The sequence below is a fragment of the Asparagus officinalis genome, unplaced genomic scaffold (genome assembly GCF_001876935.1).
Source record: "Asparagus officinalis unplaced genomic scaffold, Aspof.V1 AsparagusV1_Un53, whole genome shotgun sequence".
NCBI classification, from domain to species: domain Eukaryota; kingdom Viridiplantae; phylum Streptophyta; class Magnoliopsida; order Asparagales; family Asparagaceae; genus Asparagus; species Asparagus officinalis.
In genome coordinates, this window is record NW_017972319.1 from 55,991 (window position 1) to 66,365 (window position 10,375).

Below are 10,375 nucleotides of genomic sequence, written 5' to 3' on the forward strand. Positions count from 1 at the left end.
AACACGCTACACTTACAGTCTAACACGCTACACTTACAGCATAACACGCTACACTTACAGGATAACACGCTACACTTACAGGATAACCCGCTACACTTACAGCATAACACACTTCACTTACAGGATAACACGCTATACTTACAGCATAACCCGCTACACTTACAGGATAACACGCTACACTTACAGGATAACCCGCTACACTTACAGCATAACACACTTCACTTACAGGATAACACGCTATACTTACAGCATAACCCGCTACACTTACAGGATAACACGCTACACTTACAATGCTACACTTACAGGATAACCCGTTACACTTACAGCATAACACGCTACACTTACAGGATAACACGCTACACTTACAGGATAACCCGCTACACTTATAGCATAACACGCTACACTTACAGTCTAACATGCTACACTTACAGCATAACGCGCTACACTTACAGTCTAACGCGCTACACTTACAGTCTAACACGCTACACTTACAGAATAACCCGTTACACTTACAGTCTAACACGCTACACTTACTGTATAACACGCTACACTTACAGGATAACCCGCTACACTTACAGCATAACGCGCTACACTTACAGGATAACACGCTACACTTACAGGATAACACGCTACACTTACAGCATAACACGCTACAATTACAGGATAACACGCTACACTTACAGCATAACACGCTACACTTACGATCTAACCCGCTACACTTACAGCATAACACGCTACACTTTCAGTCTAACACGCTACACTTACAGTCTAACCCGCTACACTTAAAGTCTAACCCGCTACACTTAAAGTCTAACCCGCTATTATTCTGTAAGTGTAGCGTGTTATGCTTTAAGTGTAGCGTGTTATGCTGTAAGTGTAGCGTGTTATGCTGTAAGTGTAGCGTGTTATGCTGTAAGTGTAGCGTGTTATCCTGTAAGTGTAGCGTGTTATGCTGTAAGTGTAGCGGGTTATCCTGTAAGTGTAGCGTGTTAGACTGTAAGTGTAGCGTGTTATCCTGTAAGTGTAGCGGGTTATTCTGTAAGTGTAGCGTGTTAGACTGTAAGTGTAGCATGTTATGCTGTAAGTGTAACGTGTTAGACTGTAAGTGTAGCGTGTTATGTTGTAAGTGTAGCGGGTTATCCTGTAAGTGTAGCGTGTTATCCTGTAAGTGTAGTGTGTTATGCTGTAAGTGTAACGGATCTATTGTGTACAAATTAGATTTAGTTCAACAGAAACGATACATTCATAAATTGATAAAACCAATTCTACAATTAGATTTAGTTCAACAAAAAGGGATAGCACAAAAGAACATCAATGAACTAACCCTAACCCCCCAACCCCGACCCTGACCCTAACCCTAATCGAGTATATAGAAATGAGATTTCACATGAAATCACTCCTCCTCGTCATCAAAAGAGATCCCGAAGCCAAAATCATCAAGCATCTTGTTGATCGTTGAAGAATTGTAGTGTCTCGTTGGAGAGGGTGGAGGTGTGTTCGGCTGCCTCGAGATCCGCCGTGGGCCTTTTCAAGACATCAAGCACTAAAATCATGGGCCTTTCTTCCTTTCTTCTTCGATTTCTTGGAGGGGGCATGAGAGGTGGGATCGGAGGAGGAAGACAAAGCCTTGAGGAATGAGGAAGACGAAGACCTGAGGAAGAAGGAAAATGAGGAGAGAGAGAGGGGGGGTCTGGTATTGAAGGGTATTTTAGGGTTTTTATTATGTTTGGGTATGAATACCAGTGTTGTATATACAGTATTTTAGAAATTGGGTTTAAAGGCAAAAACAAAAAGAAACTTGGGTTTAAGAATACAAAGAATAGTTATTGGGCTTAGAGGTAAAGATGAGTAAACAAATGGGCCTAGAAATAAAAAAACCCTTATTTTAATTGGTAGTTATGAAAAGAATATAAAGGGTTATGATTCATATATGTATGTACATGACTTGTGTATGTATGTATGTAATTTATGCATGCGTGTATGTGTTTTAGCATAATTAGATGGTAATTTGGGGAGAACTGTTTTAACATGCAAGCACAATTTTATAATAGTTTGTACATTAGTACATTGGAGATGAACTTTGAGGGAGTAATGGGAAATTCGAAAGATATAAGGGACTAAGGGGCTGTTTGGTTATTTCCTAAAAAACCAAAAAATAGAAATGCAAACCAAGAAAACTCAAAAAGTACAATTTCACATATTTCCATCCCTAAAACTCACCCACAACATCTAATAAAATATTATTTTTATCCAACAAATCATTCATCACATCTAATAAAATATTATTTTCATCCAACAACTCATCCATCACATCCACCACATCTAATAAAATATTATTTTCATCCAACAACTCATCCATCATATCCACCACATCTAATAAAATATTATTTTCATCCACAACATCACTCAACTCATCTCATCTCATATTTAAAAATTACTCACATCATCCAATAAGATTGTGACAACTCATCTCATCTCATTAACATTTCATTTCTTTGTTTTCCTCCTAAAAAGCTAGGAAAACAATTTCCTTAAGTGTGGGTCACATCATCCAATAATATAATGACAACTCATCTCATCTCATCTATTTTCTTATTTTTAAGAAATAACCAAGCAAAAGAAAACAACCTATTACAAGAAATAGGTTTCTTATAATTTATTTCATTATTTTTTTCGCCAACCAAACAACATCAAAACAAGTTTTCTTAAAAAATCACTCACATCATCCTATAATAAGGTGACAACTCATCTTTATTTATTTGATTTCCTTCTTTTTTTTAGCAAACCAAACACTTCCAAAACAATTCTTTGATTTAATAGTTTTCCATTTCTTTGATTTTCAATTTTTTTTCAGCCAAACAAACAGGCCCTAATATAAAACACCGCTTTGAAATATTGGAATTTTGAGAATATGCAGGTATTCACATACCGAAGGGGCGATGTGCAAAAATAGGGGGTTATGCTATGGGTTCCTCTATCCCGACTCATTTTGTCCGTTAATATCTGGGATCTTCACCCTAACCACCCGCTTCCTCTTCAATCAATCCTCTCCCCGCCAGTCCCCTTCGTTGCCTCAAAAAAGACTGCAATTTCACCGGAAAAAAAGTAATATTTTTTTACTTTTCTCCTCTTTTTGATTTGCCCTAATTTGTGTTCCATTTCTATCAAATTAGATTTTCTTTTAATGATTCAAGCATAACCCCTTTCAATTCCCGCAGAAATGAATCTGTATTAATAGAGAAATTATCTAGATCTCAATCATTCAGTCGGTTATTTGTGTAATGAAAGGGAAAGCTTTGATTATGTTATTCTTTTTTATGCATACTATGATTCTTGCCTTATTCTGAGCATGCCCATGTTCATTTATGGTGTTCTTGCTCGTGGCTGCCCCTCAATAATCCTTTTCTTCACCCACATTTTAATAGGGTAATTGTTTTAATTTTAGGTAGAGATTCTAGCTCTAGCAATGGAGTGACTCCTGTGCTATTGTTTGTTAGTTTTGTATGAGCAGATGAAGCATGTGATTTTACCTTTGGTGATAATGTAACACTGCCCTCCTTGTTAGCATAATTCAGTTCTGAACTTCTTGCTCATTTATTGATTTATTGTGCATGAGGATGGCTTTGCTTCTACAATTCCTTGGAGAGAGTTCTTGTTCTTTGATCCACCTTGAGCTCTCTTTTGATGGGAGTATTATAGATTTGTAAACGTGTTTATACCAGTGAGCATTAATCTTGTCTCCTGAATCCTAGGAGCTTTTTAAACCAGTCTGTTGTTAGTGGAACATTGAGCTAGTAAAGTTATGACTATTTTAGGTATTATTTCATTTTATAGATAAAGAGCTTATGCGTCTTTGTGTGTGGATGCTGTTTTCTTGTCTCTGTGTCTGTAACTTTATTGTTGTTGTAATCTATAGAGTATATGTAATAATGAATATTCAGGATATATTGTATCCATGTACCACATTGATGTCTTGTGTCGTGTATCCATGCTTCATCATTCCTGTACTATGCAGTTCATGTCGTCCGTACATGTTCCATGTCCGTTTGTGTCCACCCTCCTATTTTGTTGCCTGCTATAAGTGTGTGCTATTTGAAATTTCCTAATACAGAAAAATGCTATAACATTTCACTTTTACTGATACTTGAGTGCTTGAGTGCTTGAGTCAGTCATCAATATCAAGTGATTTTTCCATATAACTGAATTTGCAGGGTTAAGCTCTAAAGTGCTTTCGGTGTTCGTACATACCCTTCTAATAAAAAAAATCATATAACTCTAGATGTTGATAATGCAAACAATTTTTATAATACAGCAACATATGCTTTTCAAATAATTGCTAAACCAGAATAATAGGACTTAGGCATGGTAACCAAGTGTCTAATATTAGTAGAACATTGAGATGTTTTCTTTAGAGTAAACTTCTAAGTTCTAACGACTACAATTAGCAGAACATCGAGATGTTTTCTTTAGAGTTAACTTCTGATGACTAAAAAGTGTTATATCAACAAATGATGCAGAGATGTTCACTATCTTCTCATTTTTTATTCACGCTGACAGTTTAGTGTGTACTTTACTGATTAAATTTTGGGTCAAGGTATATGTTATGATGCAGGCTCCCCCGCGTTCAATTATGACACTGGATGCCTATCAGTACAAGGCAAAGCTACTGGTCAAGGACTACTTGCTAGCAGATTCATACATCCCTTACACATCTTTGCTTGGTGGCATTTTCATCTCCAAGATGGTAGGTATGATCTTTATTACAAACAGTTAGAACTGTTCAGGTGTTCATTTTCATTATTGGAATATCATTATGAAGTTTTTGAAAGTAATGGAGGACAACGTATTGCCTTTTTTATCGCATTACTGTATTGTTAATTGTTTTTTGTTATATACTATATTGGTGATATATTGGGTGTAAAAAGTATTTACTTATTGCACTGTCTTTCTTCATTGAATTTGCCAATTGAAAATTTCTAATGGAAAGGCCACTGTAAATATCTCTAGACTGTGGAGTTCATTCTGGGGGAATCATATTAGGATGTTTTGAATTCGTTTACAGTGTCATGTACCTAGGTTTCCTGCGTTAGAGATTGTTACTAGGGCAGTTTCTTCAACCTCCTGTTGTATTGAGGAAAGAAATGCCAAACTAGAAGGAGAAATTTTCCAACTATTTGTGACTGGGATAATGAAGGGTAAACAAAGCAAGAAGAGATATGTCTTCAACTTTTGAATTGCAAGAAGAAATTCCTATAAAAGAAAAGCGTTAGAAAATTTGAAACTGGATAATGGCAGGTTCCAAAACTAATCAATGTTTAATGTTCTCTGGAAATGTCAATCTTATGTCCTTTTTCTCATTCTGTGTTTATAAAATGGACATTTTCACAATTGATTTAATGCACAGACGCACACTAAACGCGTGATGTTTACAAGTGATAGTTTGTATAATGTTCCCTGTGTGGGTAAAATATACCTAGGATAGAACTCATGGTGATATCATGCGTTTTATCCTCACCATTCATCATTATCTCCGCACCAATAAATGCATATATGAGTGGAATCATAATTTATCATTATTTGTATATCATTGATCAAAACCATTTCTTCTGTTACTGAACAATATTTAGAAATTCTAAGTCCATCAGAACAAAAATGAAAAACTTGATTCACGGTTGTGACATCCTTAACCATGTAGCTTCTTTACAAGGTTATAGAAAATGCTAGGCGGCTTAGGCATCGAACCCGACTCCTTGAGCCTAGACGTGTAGGCATTTTTTATTTTTTATTTACAATTAATGTTATCGAAAGCACAAGGCATCGCTAGGTGCAAAACTGGAGTCTAGCACCTAGGTGCTAGTCCTAGGAGGATTTCTTTTCTGGTGCAAGTGATGGCAGAGGAGGTTTTCTGAAGCGCAGAGGAGTCGGAGGAGGTGTTTATAGTCAGTGGATGATGTCGGAGGAGTTTGGAGGAGGTTACAACAAAGGAAATCACGATCAAGACCTAGCAGTGTAGTTCGCGTAAGCAAGTCTCGCTTCCCTAAGCGCTCTTAAGTCCTAGGCGAGCAAAGGCTAAGCGGTCGATGTACTATCTAGACCAATGTTGAAAATAATGAAAATGTGTTATGTAAAGCTTGACCTCCTGTTAAGGGTTAACTGGTTAAGGCAAAAAATTGTAGAAAAATGTAACGCATAACGTATGTCATATTGTTTATTAGTTATTTAGATATTTAATAATTACTAACAAGTCATATTAACTTTAATATTTAGAATCATCAAACTTTTTAAACATAGCATTACAATTATCAAATATAAAAATATAATATCACAATTTCTTAATAGAAGTTAGTCACATGTGACTAACAACCATGATCAAATGATCAAATACGTTAACATCGTCAAGTTTAAGGTAATAAATATAAGTCTAAAATAAACCAAACACTTCCAACTCTTAAGTTCTTAACTTTACAAAAATATTCTAATTCCTAAACATGATCATGTAGCAATAATATATTTTTTTGCATATACAGATATTGTGTGCAAACTTAATTTCACAAAATTTAGTATTAGCTGAAAACTGAAAACTAAAGCCTAATCAAAATTAAGTAATAACTAAAGTAATTATCTTACGCAACCCAATTAACCCACTAATTAATTTATGTACTCTAATTTTATGACAGATCTTAAAAAATTATATTGAAGGGTAAAGTAATGGAGCAACAAGTTTAATATGATTTAGATTAAATTGGCAATATAAAATATTAAAATTTGAAAGATAATTTTATAATTACTATTTACTTAAAGGATATAATTTGAGATGCGCAATACACAACTAAAAATGAAAAGTTTACCTTATCGGAGTCGCAGAACCCGTCGATAGCTGAGGGAGTTTCAGAGGAGGCAGGAGTTAAAGTCTGGTTGGTGGAGGCGAATAGATCACATATTTGCAGGAAGAGAATATGGTGATTGGGACTAAAAGGGTTATGGTTTAAATGATTTGGGTCCTAATCAGAGTTGCAATTTAACCTAAAAAGCTCATATTAATTGACTATATAACGTAATACACATTTAACGCAAGATAACGCGTTTTTTGGGTTAAATAGTTTCAGCGTTAAATGTGTGTTACATAACAAGAGGGCACCATTAAGTTACAAAATAGGTTATAACGGGTTTTTTAACACTGGTCAAGACCTAGGCAGGAGCTTATCCAGGCTAAGCGGGAGCTTTTCAAAGCATTGATTCTTTATCGCGTGGAGATCAAAATGATTGGTTTGAGTTATTACCTAAGGAGTCACACCATGGATTTAGTCCGAACTCTTCAGTCTTCAGATAAGTTAGTTGGGTAGTGGACCTACAAACCTTCCCATTTCCACACCTTATCGACTTCTTTTCAATGAAATTTGCATATATTACTGCTTTTCCTTCCCAATCCATTGAACAATCCCCATACATACTTAGTTCTCATTTTTTGTTTTAGTTCTCATTTTTTGTTTTGGTTTTAAGCATAGGAAAAAAATATTCTTCGGTCATGGATTTCAATGAATATGAATGATATTATTCTTCTCTTTCTTGCTTAGGTGTATGATCTTACAGAACTACTCAGCTCTTATTACTACATTGGATACAGTTCTCTTACAAAGACGCAACGGATTGAATGGAATAACCGGTGAGAAAGAAATGACACTTTTCTGTGCGGCCCACATCAAACTTTGTGTTGCTTGTTGAAATTCTGTGTACAATTTATTTCAGGGGTATGTCCAGTGTTCATGCCATTTTTATCTCGGCTATATCAATTTACTTGGTATTCATTTCAAATATGTTCTCTGATAATCGCCCTGATGGACTGATTATTTCCCGAAGTTCAAATCTCTCTACCTTTGCGTTGGGGGTAACAACTATTTTTTCTCATTGTATCTCATTTAATTTTTTCCATTTCTGTTTGGAACTGTAATTAAAGTGGAATTTTTGAATGTTGTAGGTTTCTGTTGGGTATTTTATCACCGATCTTACAATGATGTTTTGGGCCTATCCTATCCTTGGTGGAAAAGAGTATGTGAGTATCCTTATTCAAGCTTCTTCCATTTCACCTTGCCATATTACCTTAATGTGGTCGTCATCTTAATTTCCTTTCCTCTGTGATATTTGATATTTCTTAACGCCACATCCTTTACTACTATCGTGTCCATTTCATTTGTTGATTTGTCACAGAACTGTGTAAATTGACTCTCCTAAATATTTTACTCACATAAGGATGTCTTCTTTCAGGTCTTCCACCATTTCCTTTCAGTAGTTGCCGTATCTTATTCCATGTTCTCTGGGGAAGGACAGTTATACACGTGCATGGTCCTCATCTCTGAAGCAACCACTCCAGCAGTTAATCTTCGATGGTAATTTAATTAGTAATTATTGCATTTGTATGTGAATTTGTAGTTTTAGTATTTTTTTATCTTGACTATTGGACATCTTCTATTTTATCAGGATACTGGATACTGCAGGAATGAAGAGATCGTGGTTATATCTTGTTAATGGGTCCATATTGTTCCTTGGCTGGCTGGTAAATAGACAGTTATTTTATTTTGTTTTATGAAAATTGGGTTTATAGATCATATCATCTAACATCTTACAGAAAACATATTCTACTATGGTTAAATAGGAGCATATGTAAAATGTTATCACATCATTTTCTTTCAAATGTTTCCCCATCAAGTTGTAGTCAGAAGCCAGTCAAATCTGAATCAACTAGATTTAAGGATTTAGTGCAACTATTCACATAAGATTCCACATCCATGAGTTTTCACCAAGTCGTATTCATATCAAGTACGGGTAATAGCAGTGCTTGCCAATTAATCGATTGTCAATTATATGATAAATCTAGTATAAGCTAAATATTTCAATGGCAGTTGAGAACTTGAGACACATATTAAGTAAACAAAGAGAAGATTCTTATGGGCCTTCTCATGTTAGGGTTGGTACGCCAAGCCTAATTCCATTTCAGGTAAAAGGCTGATGATGAGGCACGCTCTTTGATATGCAACCTGTAAATCTTATGCCAATTAAGGCCTCATTCAGTAAAGCGGTGGGGTTGGGTACCGCGTGTCCTAAGTTCGACTAGAACCTTTGCTTAAACAAAGGAAAGGATCAATTGCAGTTAGACCCTTGGACTATTGCCAAATTGCAGATAGAGCCCGATAGTTCTATTCTTGCAGTTGGACCGCCTGAGTGAATACTTTTTGACTCTTTTACCCTGAGAGAAAGAAAATTATTTTTCAACAAATAGACCTCCTGAGGGAAAATAGTCAAAACAATTATACTTAGGTTTGATTCGGTAGGAGGGAATTTGAGGGCAGGAAGGGACAAAAAATAAATTTGTCTTCGGTTGGGAGTTTTAGAGGGGAGGTTAGAGTGTGGGGAGGGAGGGGAGGTGAGGGAAAGGACACCGCAAAATGAACTAAAAAGCTAGAGAAGTATCCCTCTAAATTGGGAGTACACAAGAGGAGAGAGAAAATCAATTACAAAACTATGCGCCTCTAAACTCCTTCCTTCCAACAAAACATGAGAGCTTAAAGGGATGTTCATCCGTCCACCTCATTGCACCTCCCCTCACCTCACCTTCCCTCCTCAAACCTCCTACCAACAAAGCCTCAAGGGGTCTGTCTGCAACAATAAAACTACAGGGTGTCTATCCGCAATTTGGCGGTAGTACATGGGTCTATACACAATTAGCGCTAAATGAAATAAAGTGACACAATTTGGCTTTTCTCCCTTACCTTTTCCTCATTTGGGTTAATGTTTAATTTTATGTAGCTCATTCTCTGTGGTAATTCTTTCATGCAGGTTGCAAGAATTCTATTGTTTTTTTACTTGTTTTATCACGTCTATGTACACTATGACCAGGTCTGATTCGACTTCTTCACTCACTATGATATTGTTCTGTTGCATTCTCTTTTACATGGAAACTAAAGTTTCATTCATTTCACTTCCATCACAGGTGAAGCAGATGGATATCTATGGCTTGCTACTTGTTTTTGGTGTACCATCTGCTTTAGGAATCATGAACATGATTTGGTTTGCAAAGATATTGAAAGGACTGAAGAAAACATGGAATAGTAGTAGGAGGAACATATAAAAGGATGTGAAGCTAATCATATTCAATTGCTTTTTTTCTCTCTGTTGTACTGTATAAAAATACCATATGTTTGCTGTGTAATTTTGGGAAACGTGCTAATTAGGGAAGATGGTTCTAAGTATAGGATAGCAGCCATTCCTAGTTTCTTTCATTTTGTATTTTTTTAAAAAGATTTTGCAATTTTGTTGTTGTATATGAATATAATTTCTTCGGGAGATCCCATGTTCCCTTTTGTTTGAGAGTTTTTGGAGA

General features: G+C 35.8%; 1 protein-coding gene across 1 annotated transcript; it reads left to right on the forward strand.

Annotated features, from left to right (window-relative positions):
* The first annotated feature begins 2,924 nt into the window (after positions 1-2,924).
* Positions 2,925-10,375, forward strand: LOC109827147 (transmembrane protein 56-B-like). The gene is made up of 9 exons (XM_020394108.1): positions 2,925-3,105; positions 4,595-4,744; positions 7,575-7,663; positions 7,747-7,885; positions 7,976-8,050; positions 8,263-8,384; positions 8,476-8,551; positions 9,832-9,891; positions 9,986-10,375. Exons 2-9 carry the CDS (start codon positions 4,604-4,606, stop codon positions 10,121-10,123), a joined length of 840 nt encoding a protein of 279 aa, XP_020249697.1. The 5' UTR covers positions 2,925-3,105; positions 4,595-4,603; the 3' UTR covers positions 10,124-10,375.